The 17864-nt window shown below is 51.1% G+C and overlaps 2 protein-coding genes and 2 non-coding genes across 6 annotated transcripts in view; 1 reads left to right on the top strand and 3 right to left on the bottom strand.

Annotated features, from left to right (window-relative positions):
• MPZL1 (myelin protein zero like 1) overlaps nt 1-7819 on the bottom strand; it is a 40114-nt gene extending 32295 nt beyond the window's left edge. The window contains exon 1 of one of the 2 annotated variants that reach the window (XM_030966241.1): nt 7535-7819. Coding sequence is in view for 1 of the 2 variants with exons in the window: in XM_030966155.1 (XP_030822015.1) it covers nt 2908-2983 (76 nt within the window). In the remaining variant the exon portion in view is untranslated. Of the gene's footprint in view, nt 1-2907; nt 2985-7534 lie in introns of those variants that run through there. The other variant, XM_030966155.1, reaches the window with a different exon arrangement.
• On the top strand, nt 7326-7397 carry TRNAP-AGG. Its single transcript has one exon. It is a non-coding gene; the product is annotated as a tRNA-Pro (tRNA).
• On the bottom strand, nt 7799-7870 carry TRNAP-CGG. The gene has a single exon. It is a non-coding gene; the product is annotated as a tRNA-Pro (tRNA).
• Nucleotides 7871-8833: 963 nt separating this feature from the next.
• Nucleotides 8834-17864, bottom strand: part of RCSD1 (RCSD domain containing 1) — a 30130-nt gene continuing 21099 nt past the window's right edge. The window contains exons 2-7 of one of the 2 annotated variants that reach the window (XM_030949648.1): nt 17729-17836; nt 15227-15316; nt 13909-13980; nt 12460-12654; nt 11210-11921; nt 8834-10378 (exon numbers count right to left, since the gene is read on the bottom strand). In XM_030949648.1, the coding sequence (XP_030805508.1) occupies nt 11223-11921; nt 12460-12654; nt 13909-13980; nt 15227-15316; nt 17729-17836 (1164 nt within the window). In that variant the 3' untranslated portion in view covers nt 8834-10378; nt 11210-11222. The remainder of the gene's footprint in view (nt 10379-11209; nt 11922-12459; nt 12655-13908; nt 13981-15226; nt 15317-17728; nt 17837-17864) is intronic. The other variant, XM_030949656.1, reaches the window with a different exon arrangement.

Raw genomic sequence — 17864 nt, 5'->3', positions numbered from 1 at the left:
AGTGCAGGCAAGGCAGTTTTCCCACCTGCAGCATCAGTGGGCTGAGCTTAAAAGGACTAACAGCTTCTGACGGGGGTGACTACAGGAATTCTGACTAAACCTGGCACAGGCACCAAGTGAGCATTGCAACCCTGACTTGCACTGTTATTTTCAGGAAACATTTCAAGCAGCAACTGAAATGGGCTGGTGAGCTCAAAGCGGTAACAGGCACTTGAGCTATTTAACATCTCAATGCTCTGCTTGTTACTGACCCATGTGGATGTGCCCACGTGCACTTGTACGAGTGCGTATAAAAGGCGTAGTAGGAGAAATTAATTTCAAAAATGATCAAGCTTTGTCGGTATCAAAAAGAATAATAAAAAAATCATAATTATTCTTTCCAGTAATATCTATACATTTTTGAGACTATCAGGAGTAATCAGGCACCACTCTAAAGTCAAACACAGGCAGGATACCACTTTAAGTCATAATTACATGGCTTACAAATGCACAATTGCAAAATACTCCATTTTCTTGATACTCTTGGCTGTTTGCTCCAGCCTCACTCATGCACAGAAGAGATTATACCTACATTAACTACTTATGCTACAAAATGTCCCCAGAATCACAGACAGCACATTTGACAATGATCCTTTACTCTTACAAGTAAATGAAGCAACGGGGTTTTCAAATGATGGAGCACAAAGAAACAAGATGAACTCCTAACCCACACATGCAGGGGCACATAAGAAAATAATCCTAGAACTGTGTTATCTGTGCTTAGCTGGGAAGCAGCCAGGCTTGGCAAAGCAGGCTGTGGTGTTAAATGGGGCCTGCACAGCAGAGCACCCAGAGCAATATTTCTGTCTCACTGCAGGTTATTGGCCACAGCAGCAGACCTGCCACGGAGCATATGAAGAGAGAGAAGGGCAGGCACGAGGCACAGCAGCCACGTGTGCAGCACAGCACCCAGGCACACACCACACCTGAGCCAGGGAGCAGCACAGCCCTCTGCAAACACCACTCCTGCCCCTGCCAAAAAAGGCAGGTTTTGATTTCTGAACCTCTCACGAGGGCAAAATCCAGCATGAGGAAAGGGAATGGGAAGAGGGCCCTTGAAAAAAACATCAGGAGCCTGAATGACACAGGCAAGAAGAAATGCACAGCACTGATCATCCAGGACTCCTTAGCACCCCAAACTCAGGGGAAGGTCATCTTTTCCTTCCCATCACCAAACTCCTTTGGGTATGCAAAAGAGGTGAAGAGCTTGCATTCTGATCACTTATTCCCACGTAAAGATGTAAACCTTGCTTTTCACAGCAGACAGGAGGAGTAAGGATGTGCAAGGAGAGAAGAAGCCAACACACGAATAATTTCAGACCTTCTACAATGATCTCCCACTACCCATAGCATTACTGTAGCTGTACCTTTTGTTGTGGTCAGGGGAAAATAGGCTTCCTTCTTCTCTTGCCTCCACACGTATTTCCAAAGATCTCAGTTTTACTGTAATATATGCATATTTCACATAATCCTGAATAGCGAGTCTGTCTCTGAAGATACACAGGAAGCCTTAGCAATCTCTACCTCTTTACTGCAAAATGCACTCATCTTAAACAAATGCAAACAATGCCCTTTGGGAATAGATTTAGGAACAGGAATAACAATAATAGAAATTAGATATTAGGAGGAAGTTTTTCACTGTGAGGGTAGGGAAGCACTGGAATAGGTTGATCAGGGAACTTGTGGATGCTCCATCCCTGGAAGTGTTCAAGGTCAGGCTGGATGGGGCTCTGAGCAACCTGGTCTAATGGACAATGTCCCTGCCCATGGCAGTGGGATTGGAACAAGATTATCTTTAAGATTTGTTCCAACCCAAACCATTCTAAAATTGTATTAAACAAATTTTAAGTTCCTTACCACTTAGCACAATTTCTTAATAAACCTCTTCCCAGACAGACTTATGGTTTTACATAGTTTTCCTGACACATGAACTGAGGAGGCATCAGGCTTCTTAATGTCTCCTATTGAGGTACTTCACAAAGTTTTACCCACTAAGCAAGTACCGCCAACCCAAAATATCCACCATTAGATATATATCCGCTTTTTGGGGCATGTAATACTGGATATTCCCTCACTGTCCATGCCCAGCATCTACACACAGCGAGCTGGCATGGGAAATGCGTGTAACTTATCGAGTCCAAGTGATGCACGGAACCCTCTGAGAACATAAGCCACAGAGGAGTGAAGCAGCACTCTTGCCATTCCTACCGCTCCACAGCCTTGTACTCCTCACTGGAAATATTCCAGAACCATCTGGATGCAATCCTGTGCCATGTGCTCTGAGATAACCCTGCCCGAGCAGGGAGGCTGGACCAGATGACCCCACTGTGGTGCCTTCCAACCCGACCCGTTCAGCGATTCCGCACTTACTCTCCACCTATACGAGTCATGGGTGCATCACCCGACTGACACAATTCCCCTCCACCCAAATACTTCACCACTGACCGAATGGAGTCATTCGCCACAACCCCAGCGCCCCCATTCCTCGGTCACCCCGTGGCTCTCCCAACAAACGCCACCCGCGTCCCCGGGGGAAGGACCCACAGTCCCCGGCTGGGCTCCATGATGTCGGGGATCTTTTCCAAGCTAATGGATTCTGTGGAACCAGCGCTCCACGGGGCCGCCGCGCATCACTGCCCTGGCACCGCGGCACCCCTGCCCTGCCCACGCCGGCTCCCGGGGGCTTTGTCCCGGCACACCGACCCTTCCCCCGGTGAGGACGGGAGTCCTCGGCCGCCGCCAGCCCGGCTCCGAACCGGGTGGGCAGCGAGCGGCAGAGCCGAGCCCTGCCCGCGGAACCGCCCTCAGCCCCGGCAGCGGCGCTGAAGGGCGAACCGGCGGCCGGCCCTCCCTCGGTCCCTGACTCACCGGCGGTGAGGGCGGCGGCGGCGATCAGCAGCCACGCCGCGCAGGGCCGCCCCGCGCTGCCTCCGCCCGCCGCCATCTTCCAGCCGCCGCCGCCTCCCCGCGGCGCTCTCATTGTCCGCCCCCGGCCCCGCGGACCCGCCCCCCCGCCCCCCTGCCCCGCCCGCCCATTGGTTGCTGCTGCCGTCATTCACACACACCCCCCGCGCCCCGCTCGCCCCGCCCGCACCCTGCCCCGCTGCTCCAAGGTGATTGAACAAAAGAGCTGTCAGTCAAGTCCAGATGACCTATGGACGCAGGGAACGCGCTGTCCCGCCCCCAGCCGGGCGCGCCGCTGGCGCCCCCGCGGCCGGCCGGCGGTGCTGCGGAGGGCGCGGGCGCTGCGGGCCGCTCCCGCCGGTGCATCCCGCGGGACACAGAAACGCTGGATCACAGAATCGCCGAGTCAGCGAGGCTGGAAAAGACCTGTGAGAGCATCGAGCACAACCTATGACCCATCGCCACCATGTCAACTTGACCACTGCACTGACTGCCACGTCCCGCCTTTCCTTAAGCACCTCTCCAGCAGCTCCCTGGGTGGCCCATTCCAAGGTCTCATCAACCTTTCCATGAAGAAATTCCTCCAAATGTCCAACCTGAACCTCCCCTGGTGCAGCTTGAGGCCACGCCTTCCTTGTCCTGTGGCTAAAAAGGCCAAAACCCAGCTGGCTCATTTCAGATGGTTGTAGAGGGTACCAAGGTCATCCCTGAGCCTCGTTTTCTCCAGGCTGAACATTCCCAGCTCCCTCAGCCATTCCTCACGGGGCTGCCTCGAGTTCTGGTGCTGTCCAACAGTTACCCTGCAGCGCGGGAAGCTTAGCCAATTGCCTTTGGAGGCATGGTACCAGCCATTCCAGCTGGCACTCAACCTGTCTGGATGATCACTGAGAGCCACAAAAGTGACAGTCACTCCAGTGGAGTTGTGCTTGCCATAGCCAAAACACCCAGGAGCTGTGGGGTGACTGTGGCCCATAAGGACCACAGCGGTTTCATCACTGTGGCGTGGTGTCCCAGCACTCTGAGCTACGGAAGTCTCCTGCCGTGCATCACTCGGCCCAGTTTCCAGCAGGGAAGTGGCAGCAGGAGCAGATCCCGGTGCTCATGGAGTGCCCCAACCCCTCTGGCAGCCTCCAGCCCCCCCGGGATGCGCGTTATGGCACCGGTCTGTCCCGGGGAAGCGGGAGAGCGCTGCTGCAAGCTCCGAGCACAGGCAGGGCTGGCTCCTCCTGCCTCCCCAGCCATCCTGCCTGCTGTTCCCTGCTAACTCACAGAGCCTGCTTCGGCGTGCACTGCCTGTAAGCACAAGCTCCTTCAGCACAAGTTCCTTCAGCACAAGCTCTCCTGCTGCACCAATCACACAGCCACCTTTGCCTTTCCCCTGGAAATACCTGCTTGGAATTTCCCTCGCCTTGCTGACTGGACTCCCAGCTGCTACCCGCCCCCTGAGACCAAGCTTTCATCCTTCCCTCTTCCTCCTTGCTTCTGAGAACCTCTTTGTTGTGCCGTGTTTTCCCAACCATGCATTTGAAAGAAGTTGCACAAGCTGAGTCATATCTCAGGGCTATTGCTCACTGCATCCCTGAGCCTCCAGAAGCCTGGGGGGTGCTCTGCTCATCCCAGTGTTCCATGGATGCTGGTCCTCACCCAGATCCCTGTGCCACCAGTTACTCTGCCACTCCCTGGACACCTCATCACATCTGCAGGTGAAAGAGGCCACAGGAAAGGCCACCGTGTGCCATGTTGAGGAGAGCTGTGACAAAGCAAGCCTGCAAAAGCACAGGCAGATTATTTTCTTTCCAGCTGTGATGCCAGACACCACCTTAAAATTCTCATGGGATTTAAAATGTAACAGCTTGTGCATCCATTATTTATACCCTAAGCGGAAGCTCTGGAGCACGTTCCTCATCTAACTGTTGTATGTGTTTTCTAGAAACCCAGCCTAGCAGAAATCCAGGGCACCTCTTGGGAATAAATATCAACAGCACAGGCAACTCTTTGTATTACAGGGAAATATCACCTTGTTTGGTTGGCACCTCATTTGACTTCCCTGGTGGGTGGGTCTTGAGCCAATCCATCAATACCCCTGCTGTCCAAATGGAGCAGAAACTGATAGGCAGTGATAACACTTTCATTCCAAGCCCTTTTTCCTCAGTACTTCCTCTGAGCTCTTCCTTTCCATGGAAGCTCTGCCCAACCTTACAGCTCTCCTGTGTGGCTGGAAGTGCTCTTACCAGCATGGAAGCACCTCAGTACTCAGAGTTCACTGCTCTCCTCCAGGTCCTTCAGTACTGCACAGCTTAAAACTGTTCAATCCTCTGAAGAGGCCAAGCTTCACCCTTCTGGGTAATTTTGCAAGACAGTAAACCTAAACTTTTTTTTTTTCATTTCATTTTTCTTATTCTCAAATTTCATTTTCTTATTCTCAAATACTTCTTCACAGAGCTCACATGTTCCATTTTTGTCTACTAAACCTGATTTGGCCACACACAGCCCTTACCTACCCTGTCCCTTCCCTGAGAGAGCTGAGATCAAATTGCCACAGAACAGCCCAGGCTTCCCTGTTTGTTGTGTACTAACACAGGTGTTCAGTACACAGAACACCTGGGACAATATCTGGTCTACTTACAGCAGAAAATTCTTTATCCAGATAGATATGATCAAATTATTCCCTTCTGCTACTTCCAGAGAGGAAACAGGTTGCTGGGACAACTTAATTTGTCCCAAGGAATGTATTTTGCATCTTCTTCCCTCTTGCTGTGTATGTTAGAAATTCAGACCTTTGTTATCCTTGTTATCCTTTGTTTTGGAGAGGTCTGTAGTAGCTTGCCACAGAAAGCAAGCAGGATTTTGGTGTAAAAAAAATGGGGGTAATAACTTCTAGGAGGAGAAAAAGTATATTTAGACTGATCTTACATTTGTAATGGTTTTGATTGTTTTCTCTTTAGCCTTCATCTCTATATGTCCTAGAGGAATTGAACAGTGTACACTGTTTTGTGTGCAAAGATATGCACTCCTGCAAAAATATCCCACCCAACACACTCACTTTGAATTAGTAATAGAAGAACATGAGAGAAAAAGGGAAAAAAACAGGCTCTATTTGCACAAGAAAGCATTGTGTGTCCCTTACAGCAATATTTTTTCTTCTGCATGTTGGGAGAAACTGTGACTAGCAAATAATGCCACATTCATGTTTACTTTGGTTAAATAGAAACGCACGGTTTTTTCCAAAACTCAAGAGCTGGCAGCAGCACAGTAATTGCATACAGACTTTGAAGAGTTTGGGAACTATTTTTCACAGAGTCAGTGTTGTTGAGGCTGGAAGGGACCTCTGGAGATCACCCAGCCCAACCCCTGCGCCAAGGCAGAGTCACCTTGAGTAGATTACACAAGGAAATGTTCAGGTGGGGTTCCAATGTGTCCAGAGAGGGAGAATCCATGGTCTCCCTGGGCAGCTGTTCTGGCCCATTAGCACAAAGAAATTCTACCTCATGTTGAGTGGAACTTTTTGTGATTTAGTCTGTGGCCACTGCTCCTCATCCTGGCACTGGGCACCACTGAAAAGAGCCTGGCACCATCCTCTTGCCACCCCCCTTTGAGGTATTTATACATATTGGAGAGATCCCCTCTCAGTCTTGTCTTCAACAACTTGGCTTTTTCATCATTTGATTGAGAAGAATGTCTTGGGTCTCCCACTATGCAAGGATAAGTGTTCTCAGGAAAACTTAGGACGGAAAAGGATGGGAATGATGAGCTATTCCAATGCTGAATGGATGCTAAGCAGCAATTTCAGTCATGATAACCTTTCCTGATAACCTTGATACATAGGAAAGCACATAAAATGGAAGCAATTTGTCTTCCTGTCTCTTCCTCCTACCTTTCCCCCAGCTTCTTGGAATATATTGGACTATAGGCCAAATTAGTTAAGAGAGGCAAAAGCCAAGGTAACAGTGACCTCCACCCTGACCAACATCCGCGTTCCAAGACTCTCTGTTTAAGCAGCTCTGCATAAAATCATCATGTGTAACTTAGGAAAGTAACGTTACCTCTACTCGGCTCTGCTACAGTTTGAAATTATGGAAATGAACCACGAATTTCCCCTCACCGCACTGGGGTTTGTGGCCTGGCTGCCGCGGTCCGTGGCTCGCCGCGTACGAGCAGCTTTCACACCCACAGGGAGACCGGGGAGCGCTGGCAGCTACAGGGAACCGGGAGCAGCGCGGGAATGGGGACAGGCCGGAGCTGTAGCCGCAGGGAAGCGCCTGTGCCCCCTCACAAACCGGGAGCACTGAGGGAATTAGGACGGGCCGGAGCTGTCCCAAGCAGCGGCTGCGCGGCGCCATCGCAGCGCTCCTCTACAGGAGAAAGAATCAGCTCTTTATGGCGGCTCGTTGGTCTAGGGGTATGATTCTCGCTTAGGGTGCGAGAGGTCCCGGGTTCAAATCCCGGACGAGCCCAATTTTTTTTTTTTTTTTAATCTTCTTCCTTCTCCGCAGCAGCGGCAGCTTCCGCGCACAACGAAGGGGCGCGGAGGGGACTGACAACGAGACCCACTCGTTCCTTTTTAGTGCAAGAAAAAGCTTTAAGAACTCACCAAGGACCGGCCGCTCCTCTCCGTCTGGCACCGGGCATCGCTACTCCCGTTTTTCTCAGGCAGACCCCGCATTCCTCCTCACCGAGGCAGCGCCGCGGGGCCGCTCCTCGCTCTTCCGAGCGGCTCAGCCTCGGCTCACCGTACCGGCTCGAGCGCCGTCCCCGCGCCCCCGGTCCCGCTCGTGGCGGCCCTGAGGCGCAAAAGCGCAGGAGGGCCCCGCGGCAGCAAAATATGGGAAGGGGGCCTACGCATCCCTTTCCCGGCGGGCTCGTCCGGGATTTGAACCCGGGACCTCTCGCACCCGAAGCGAGAATCATACCCCTAGACCAACGAGCCGCTCTGCTGTTGCCTTCCCAGCTCGGCACTTCACTGTCGTCCCGCCTCCTCCCGCCCAGGCCGCCCACGTCAGCATTTGTGAGTCGGTCGTTGCCGACCACCGCTGGCGGCTTTGCCCAGCGCTCCGGAGCACACCGCAGCTCTCCCGAACTGCAGGGGCTGCGGCCATTTCTCCCTGCTCGCCCCCTCCGTCACCTTTCCCAGGGTAATCCCTGGCATCGCCCTTCCCCCGGCTCTACGGCTCTGCTCGTTAGCGACGGTTCCGCGTGTCCGCGGGGGGGACAGCGGCCCGCGCGGCGCTCCGCTGCTTTCCCCCGCGCGCACCCCGCTCCCGCGCTCATCCGAGGGGCGCAGGAACAACCCAGCCTTCCCATTCCCACTTCCACTCCCATCCCCACTCCCGCTCCACGCGCGGTGGCGCTGGAAGCCGGGCGAGCTCGTTCCCAAGGGAGGCGGAAGAATGGGACAACCCAACGCCCCTCATCCCCCCCGCCCCCAGCGGGTTTGGTTCGTCCCGGGCCGCGCCTGCGCTGCGCCCCCTGGCGGCGCGGAGGGGTCGCACCGGGTGGGTCCCGCGTGTCCCGGGGCGCTCGGAGCCTCCCGGGCTGATCCACGGGCAGGACAAGCGCCCACGGGAGCCACAGGCACCGCCCTGGGGTTCCGAGCACACAGCACCCTCCTGGTTTGAATCCCGCTTGTCCCTGATATGCTCTGTCCCGCTAATGCTTCCTGACATCCTCATGTTGCCACGCCTCTGCATCCCAGACTTTTTGAAAAATGTCCTACTCCTCCCTGTTCCTCAGTAGTTGCTCTCTCATATTAAATTAAAATTTTGAAGTCCTAATGCCAGTGGAAATCTCACCCCTTTTTTTGCCTGCTGCTACCAATTGTGTCCATTCTTCCTCAGGCTCCTTCATTTCTCCAGGAGGAAACGAAACACAGAGATTTTTGTTTTGCTTTGGTTTTATTCCACCGTTTATTTATTCTGTTTCTCCCTCGGATTTCCATTCCCGTGCTCGGGACATGCATACACGTTCTCTACACAGGCACACATATATCTGTATGTACAGTAAGGCACAACCACTCACATCCACTGTGCTGAGAGAAGAAAGGGGGCAGCCAGCAATTGCAGCTTGCCCTGGAATACAAGCTAGAGCAAGCAGATTAAAATGGATTCAAAGGCAACAATGCTCCACAGCATGGCTCAAAAGGTGTGGAGGTGGTGTCTGCCAACAAGCCCATGATAATTGAGGAGGGCAAGTGCTGCTGGCTCTCAGCAAGTGTGACCTCCGTTCACATCACAGCATGGACATTTTGTTCTGTGTGGCCAACACAGCTTCAGGCACTGCTGTCAGGAAACTGGTCAAGCGAGGGTCTGACATCCACCTTCCCCCAAATATCCTCCGGATTTAAACTGCAGTGACTGCTAGCCCATGACTTTCAGTAGCTCAAGAGTGAATGCAAATCCAGCACAGGGCATAAGTACTTTGGAGGGACTGGCTGCCTGAGCTTCACCAATTCAGCCAGGCAATGCCGCTGGAAATTCAGCCAGCTAAGACTTCTTCCTTGCCCTGCACAAAATTAATTGGCTGTTTCCAGGAAGCTGGGATGCCTTCTGTAATGAGTGGCTCTTGGTGGCCACACACCAGAAGTTTCAAAACAGACTTGGAAGTGAGAAAGACTGATGGACAAGCAGCCCTTCTAAATCTGGGCTAGAGCCCAGAGCCAGATAAGAGAACCTGCCCTATTGACCTACTCAGCACATCTTTTCTTTGCATACAATCTGCATTGTGGTCATTTTCCACCACACTAAAAGCACCCCAAAGCTGAAGCACACAGGACCTATCAGCCTACCACAGGTGGCTGTTTCACAGATCAGCCCCACTTCAAAGGGATTTTATTTTTATATATTTATATTTATATATTTTTATGATCAATGTTCTAGGAGTTTTCCCCGTATTCAGGGTTCACATTGTCGGCCATACAGCACATATGGAGAAAACATAACTGTTTCCTACCGTTAAACCATTATTTACTGAAGTTTTAAAACCCAATGTCTTTAAAAGAAGCTACCAAAAAGGCAGTGTACATGTATGTATGTATGTAACTGATGAAATTCATCTAAGACCAATGCAGGGGAGAAGAAAGAGACATTTTGGAGCAGGATGAAGAAGCAGAAGGACTGTGAGTGGTGGTGGCTGCTGCCTCCAGGACAGTGGGTATCAGGTCTCTCAGTCCCCAAATATCACCAAGGAACACCAGCCAACACCTGAGTTTTGAACCCTGAAGAAATTGCAAACAGTCTCCTGTTCCAGCTGTCCCAAATCATGATGCTGCAAAGCAGAGAGCCAGAGAGTGGCCACTCAGCTCTGTGATGAGTCTGGACCTCAGGGGATTTCTGCATTCTGCTCCTCTCCTGACACTGAAGGTTTTCCAGTAGCTTCCATCTCGATTGGGTTGGATGGCTCCTATCCACGCATTGTCTCCTCTGCCCTGATTGAGTGTGTCCTTTTGTGAGGGGAAAATAAGTAAGGAAATAATGAAAAATAATCATGGGTCTAAGCAAAGACAGTGCTGGGAAGTGCTGGGGGTACTTTGGTGGTTTCTGTGCTAGGAGGCAAAGGTGAGCTGCAGCCTGACCACAGGAATCCTTCCTTCAGCTGCTCCTTGCCAAGCCAAGGAAGCATTTGAAGAGAAGGTGGTTGACATGGGACAAGACACATCCTCAGGCATCTGTGGCTATGTCATCAGTGGTTACAGAACACACAAGAAGGTGCATGGAACAAGGCCTGCTTCAGCCAGTGGAAATCCTCTTCTATTTCAGTGGCAAAGGGCCATGCTTGCATGCTTTCAGGGCTGATCATGAAACTGGTGTGCCCTGGGTTTGCTGGCAAAGCTAACAAGCTAAACACATAGGGAATATATATACATATATATATGTACACATGTATACAACGTGTGCACACATATAAACATTTATATGTAAGCAGTCATTGATATAGTGTATACATGGCTACTGCTGGGGAAATGTGCATTCTACTGCAAGTACTTTCAGATTGCTTTCAAAACAGCAATGCAGGAGGGTGCCTGGTGAGCAGAGCCTCTCCATTATACTGAATGCACAATCAGCTTTGCTTCTTTTCCATCCTCTCTGTAACACACCCATGAGAGCTGGTTGTTTTGAGTACCCTGCTTCACAGTCTCTGCACGCCTGAGATCTGAGGCTTTGACATATGGGGAGCAGCAAAATCGTTGTTGGGCTCTGTCACAGTTGCCATTTTTGCTAACAGCAAAACCCTCAGGTGCCTCAGGAGCCACCATCACACTGGCCCATCTTACCTGTGTGTCACAGCTACGCTGTGCCCTGGTCCTGCGTGACAGACACTGAAGGCTCACTGGCAGTCCCTAATCCCACTGCCTCCTGCAATGGTTCAGGTGCCAGCGCTGTTTCCTCAGTGTCTGATGTTCTCTGTGTGTCTGTGCTCTCACTGCTTTCCTTTTTCGTTTCAGCTTCCTCCTTCTCCTTGTCTCCCTTTCCTTGCTCACAGGCAGTGCTTTGCTGCTCTTCTCCCTGGGGACTGTCACACTTCTCACTGTTTCCAGATGGAGGCTGAGGAGAGTTCTCCTCTCCTGGGCCATCATGACACACTTCCTCCTCCTTTGTATTCCCTGTGTTATTCTTGCAAGGAGCAATTTCCTCTGCCTGTTTCTCCCCATCTTCTGATCTACTGGATGCTCTCCTTGATGGGGGCTTCTCATCAGACTCTGCCTGTTTCTTCTGCTCTTCGCTCCTTTTTTCTTCATCCTCTGATCTGCTGGATCCCGTCCTTGATGCTGGCTTCTCATCAGACCCTGCCCATTTCTTTTGCTCTTTGCTCCCCGTTTCCACCTCCTCTGTCTTGCCATTGGGCCCAAAGACCTCATCTTCCCTGGCACCATTTTCTGGAGAGGACAAGCTGACCCCCAGATCTTCCCCATCTCCGTACTCGGACAGAGATCTTCGGAACCTCCGTGAGGGAGGCCGGCGCTTTATGGATCCTCGCGTCCGCACCTGGGGACAGGGAAAGCAGACAGCAAAGCAGTCAAGAGAGGGGTAATGGAAAGCAGGAAAGCACAACAGAGGAAAATGCCACTGGATGTACCAGCCCCTTCTGCTCTTGGCAGGTTGAGGAAGGAGTCTGTACTCCAGCTGGTGAAGGTCAATGCAGGTTAGAGCTCCTTGCTTAAGTGCTGAGCGTTCTGGTGACACCTGTGAAACTGAGAAACTCTGTGTGGCTCCCCAAACTGAGCCTCAGCCACCTCAGACATTTGCTGGCATGTGGCACCACCTGGCACCAGCCACCCCGTTACTGCCCAGCTCAGGCGACTGGGTCCTGCCCCTCCATTGCTTCCTTCACACACACTGGCAGAGAGGAGACTCCACACAGCTACACTGAAAGGCTGTTTGGAACCTGCTGCACAAATCTTCTCTCTTGGCCACAAACACACACTCTTACAGCAGGACTGAGTGCTCAGCCTCCTCTTCCTCCTCATCCCCAGGCAATAAGCAAGCCTTGTGGAATGGAGAAATGCCAGCACACAGACCCTACCTTGTTGTAGAACTGCAGCTGAGTGCTCTCTGGGGGCTGATCAAAGCTGACTGGCGTCTCGCTGGGCTGGGACTGGGTCCCTGGGCTGGTGGGCGTTGAGGGAGGCGTGCTGAAGGGAGAAACCAGGACTTTCATCCCAGGGCTTTTGGGAGACACTCCCGGCAGCAGAGCAGCTGGAGCAAAAGCCAGATTGGCCTGCAATGAAAAACGCCCATCAGAGGCATGCGGGACAGCAGCGTGTGCTACCCACGACAGCCACACAGGGGAACCCCTGCCCTGCCACATCTCTCAGCTGTCACAAGCCACAGACCTCCTGGCTGTGGGTTCCTCCTGGTGACACTGTCAACAAACAAGCCTGGGCAGAGAAGTTATGACTGGACATTTGTCTTTCCCTGGCAGCTGGAACTCAGGACATGTTCTTTTGTCATCCTGAGGCCTTTTGGGATTTTCCAGTGACCCAGCCAATACACCACAGTGCAGTGGCTGAGCTGGCAGAAAATCTGAACAAGCAGCCAGCAATGGTTCAAGATTTAAACCCTCCTGCGTGTGCCCAACTGGAGTTTTCATTTTCCAGCCTGATCTTGCAGAATGACCTGTGCAGCTGTGAGAAGACCATGGAAAGGAGCGAGCTTGTGATTAACTGTGGCAAAACATTTCCTGCTGGCCTCTCACTGGGAAGCTCCCCTAGGCAAATGTCCTTGGATGCATCAGGAGGGACAGTGCTATGAATAGGCTCAGGTTGTGTCAGGGTGGTCAGGAGGCTCTGGAGTGACACGTGCTGCTGGGACAGGCGGCTGGCAGGGGCAGGGCACTCTGTCTTCAGGCCATCGAGTGCTGAGCTGCCCTCAGCAGCACAGATCAGGCACCACAGAAGCACAAAAAGGGCAGGAAGTGCTGGGTGTGCTGTGTGTAGCTGCGGGAATCCAGATGAGGGAAGTGCAGTGCAGAGCTTCCAGGCACACTCATGGGACAGCCAGAGCCTGGAGCACACGCCCCACTGCCAGGATTGTCACTGCCTGTGCTTGAGGCCAGCACCCCAGTAGAGTGCAGGGGACTCAAGTGACACTGCTGTGAGGAAAGAGCTGGAGGAAGTGTCAGCCAGGGCTTCCCTCACTTTCTCTCAAGAGCTGCACTTAAACTGAGGCCCTACCCCTGCTCAGGCAGTGCTGCTGCCATGCCCATGCCCAGCCATGTTCTGCACAGATCCAAATGATCCTGATCCATGCACTGACACGCTTATGGACACACCTGGACTGCTTCTGGTGCCTGTTACCATTACCAGACCTGCTCAGCCTTCCTCTTGGTGTGCAGTGGGGCTGGTTCCTCCCCAGTGAGGCCCTGTTTCCCTGGCTCCTGCATCCCCTTCCCCTCTGCAAGGGAAGTAGCTGTGACCAATGCCAATCAATTTTAATTTGCTGAGGAAGCCTTGTGGGCTCTGCCAGGACCTACCTGCAGCTTTTCAATCATGGGTGAACTTTTCACCTTGACCTTGGGAATGGGGCAAGCATTTGGCGACCGCTTCTGCAAAACAGAATGCAACAGGAGAACATCACAGTGCAGTAGGTGGAAAAGAGGAAATACAATAAAGGCAGAAAACTTGGAAGAGATAAGCAGAAACTGCTTGTAGGGAAGCAAATGAAGCTTCATATAGTGTTCCTAAACAAAAGTTTCTTCATTCCTGACCCCGTTCTCCTTTTGCTATCTAGCCATCCTGGGGCTAGATACATGAACCCCTCCTCTGGGCAAAACGGGCTGCTGTCTGAAATGTCTCAGTTAGGTGATGTGGAATGGCTCTGCTTTTACATTGCCTTCATTAAAGTATCTAGCCTCTGGCACAGTTTCTCCAGGTATTATTTCAGGACCAGGCAGATATTAAAATTCTACCTCTTAAACCCTTAATGTTGGCAAATATTGTGAAGTTTCTGTAACGGGAAAGACTTTCTGCCACCACTTGAGTAACCAAGTTAAAGGATATCCAATTAGTATAAGCAGGAAGGGCCTAAATGGCAGGAAAGGTAGAGCTATGAAAAGGCTGGAAGCAGTTTGAGAAAGAGAGAGCATTGCTTTGAGAAGGGGCATATTGCTTTTTTCAGAAAAGGAAGGAATCTAACATTTTAAAACTTAATGTTCCTTTGGCATGGAGGCAGCAATAGCCTGTAGCTCACAGATAAGGAGGACAAAGAACTACCTGCTTGTTAAGGGCAGGTGACAATGTGCAATTTTAGTGGGTAGACCTCACACCCTGAAATACTGAAGGACAGAAGTGACCAAAGAGGGTCTGAGTGTAAAATTTCATAAGTAGCAGCCACTTTACTGGGACCTGCTCATTCAAGAGTCCTAAAGAAATATTCTGTGGGTATTGCCAACAAACCCTCTCTTCACTCTGGATGAATTATTCCCTTTTTCTGAAGATGGAAAAAAATCTCATGAGCAGAACTATTACCCCATTATGCTCAACAAACAGCATGGGTGCTCCCTGTTCAAATCTAATAAATACCAGTGGTTCCTCAACAGTGGCAACTGGATGGATCCATCAGTGTGCCAAAAGCAGTAGAAATGGGCTGTGCATCCATGCTGCAGGAGCAGGGAACAGCATGGAGCTGACTCTGGGTCAGTACATGTGTGAGAGCAGGGGCAGGTTTCCTGCTGCCTGATTGACGGCTCTGACTGCACAGCCTGACCTCTCTGCCACCTCCAAACTCGTGTCTCAGGAGGGACCAGGCTGCAGAGAGGAAAGACCTTGTCCCCCTATTAAATTGATACTCACTTGCTCATCATTGTCACTTGTCTCACTTTTGTGGGAATACAAGGGAAGGGAGCAGGGTGGTTTCCTCCGAGTTGGCTTATGTGGTGGTACCTAAGAGAAGAAAACAACCAACTCAGCAGCAGGGAAATCAGGTTTCTTAAAAAGGAAGTGAAATTCAAGCACCAAAGGGCATGCTGTGTGAGTGACCTGCTCATGAGGCAGGGCTCAGCCTGCCCAAATGAGTCATCCAAAGGCAGCAAAAGATGGTATTAGCACATGGCTGTGCTTGTGGCATCTAGAGCCCAGTCCTAGTGTTGGAAGAGTAGTTTGTATCTTTTTCTTTGCGCAACACACTCTTCTAAGCTGTGGAGGGTGGAGAAGCCTTCCCAGAAACTTTGCCTGCAAAGCATCCTTCTGGAAATCCCTTCACACTGGAGAGGCTGTTACTGTTCTCTTTCCCGTCATTACCAGGACTTCCTCTCAATGAGTCTCAGCTGCCTGGTTCAAGATTTCCTACCTTATGTCTGATATATTTTTGGGGCAAAAAGAATAATTCTGACTTTTTCAGAATTTCAGCCCCATTCGTTTCTCTTGAATGACATAAAGCAGTGCACAGGGACAAGCTGCAACCTTCAATTTGACTAAGAAACAAATTCTCCAGAGGAGAAGGAACAAGGCAACTTAATGGCAGGGACACTGATTCCTTCTGAATGTCCTTGGGCTCTCAGAACTAAGAGAGAGCTCCCTAGGAAGGAAGGGATGCATAGCACATAACTATTGCTCTGGTCTTGCAGCCAAGCTGTCTCTATTTTTATGCCAGGCTTGTAGTCTCCTGCCAAGCTGTTAACACACTTTTCATGTGTTAAAAATAATAATTAAAAAAACTGGCTAATATCTGGAATCTTGGATAATATCCACAATAAAATATTTGCATAATTTTGTTACCTTCTCACAGGCTGGCACGTGAAAAGTTGGATTATGGCATCTTTGCCCTCTCTACAGTTGGCTGTCTTGAAGGATCTGTGGACCTGATGTCACTTAAATTCTGGAGGTGCTGCACCCAGCCATGGCACTGCTGCATCTCTAAGCAGCCCGGGGCAGCCCTGCCCTTATCCTTGTGTCATGCCAGGAAGCAAAAATGTGTCTTGTGGAAACCAGAGCATTCTGCAACCATGAAATGCTGCGCTGTGCCACAGTGGATGTGCCAGAGGTTCCCTGGTTGACAGGATTCCCCTCTGCTGGCATGGGGCAAGCAAGGGTTAAAGACCATCCCTTGGGTCATTAATCTGAAGCCAGCTTGAGAAAGCTGGTGGGGAAGTGACAGATGGCTTGGAGAGAAAAGACAGGAAACTTTGTCCTCCCCTGTCTCTGGAGAAAATGAGTTTCTCTGCACTGTGAGGCCCCTCCACGCTGCCCTGGCTTGGGAGCAGCAGAGGTCTGCAGATAACACAGGAGAGGTCTGGGAACTTTCTGCCTTCTGAAGGGTGAGGGACTTAGTGCAAGTAAATCCCATACCTTCAGAAGAGGAAATTACTGTAATGGGGTGGACTGAGGGGTGTGCCGGCGACTGGAGGGAAAAAACAGAGCTTGGGAAAAGACTGGCTATTCCCATCCTGGGAGTGCTAAATCTGATAGATGATGGCATGCCAGCCCTGCAGGGCAGAGGTCACCACTGCATCCAGCCAGAGACAGGAGGGGTGACAGGGAGGATACCCTTAGGCCAGGCTGGGATCTGGAGCTGAGGGGCAGAAGGGAGCAGCTCAGTTTCAAAAGGTGCCTGAAAAGGGCCACCAGCAAACATCTATGCTTCTAAAAGAAAAAGGCATAGTGATATAGGAGGCTCTCTGAAAATGTCCTCCTTTCATAAATAACCCTGACTTTCCTTTCTTCCTAAGAGAGGTATTCTAGTGTTTTGCTTAGCTGGAGAAAGTCAGCATGTGAGGCAGAGCTTGGCATAGTGGGATGTCATTAAAATAAAGTTCAGCATGATAGAGATAGGCACAGAGTCTGAAATATCACTGGGAAGAGGCAATAAAGGTGAGTAAAGAGGCAGCTTTCTCTCAGACCTACACAGAAGTAATAATCTGGAGGAAATTTCCTTTTGTGAACGAAGTGCTGATGACATGCCACTGGCTGCTACACTGCATCATCTGTTGTTTGTGTCTTTTCCCATCAATATTGGCCATTTCATTATTCACTGCTGCTGTCTGCCCACTAAAGCCAGCCCAAATAGGACATGCTTGCACTGCTGTCTGCTGCTCTTGGGTAAATCTGTGCACCTTACCAAGCTCTGCAATGTCTGGGTTAGTGTCTCTCCCAAGACATTGCTCTAGCAAAACACTCCTCCACCAATCAGCAATGCATGGAAGATACAGACACAGCTTGCATTGCACAAGGAGATGAATCCTTTGTGCAGATCCAAAATCAAGGTGGATTCATGCTCAGAGCACTGATGTTCCAGCAGGAAGAGACAACTGCTTAACTTCCCACTCATTTCCTGCTGGTGGCTGCAGAGCACCTTACCTCTTTTCCAGGGATATTGGCTGCTTGCTCTTTGAACTTCCCTGCTAGCTGAGCCACTGAGGGTGATGCTGACTTGTCCACCTCTGAGCTGGTCTCTGCTGGCCTGTTCTGACAAACCAGGAACAAGAAGTTGTGA

The sequence above is a fragment of the Camarhynchus parvulus genome, chromosome 1 (assembly GCF_901933205.1).
Source record: "Camarhynchus parvulus chromosome 1, STF_HiC, whole genome shotgun sequence".
Taxonomy (NCBI): domain Eukaryota; kingdom Metazoa; phylum Chordata; class Aves; order Passeriformes; family Thraupidae; genus Camarhynchus; species Camarhynchus parvulus.
The sequence above is the reverse complement of the archived record's forward strand: the minus strand, read 5'-3'. Positions and strand labels throughout refer to the sequence as shown.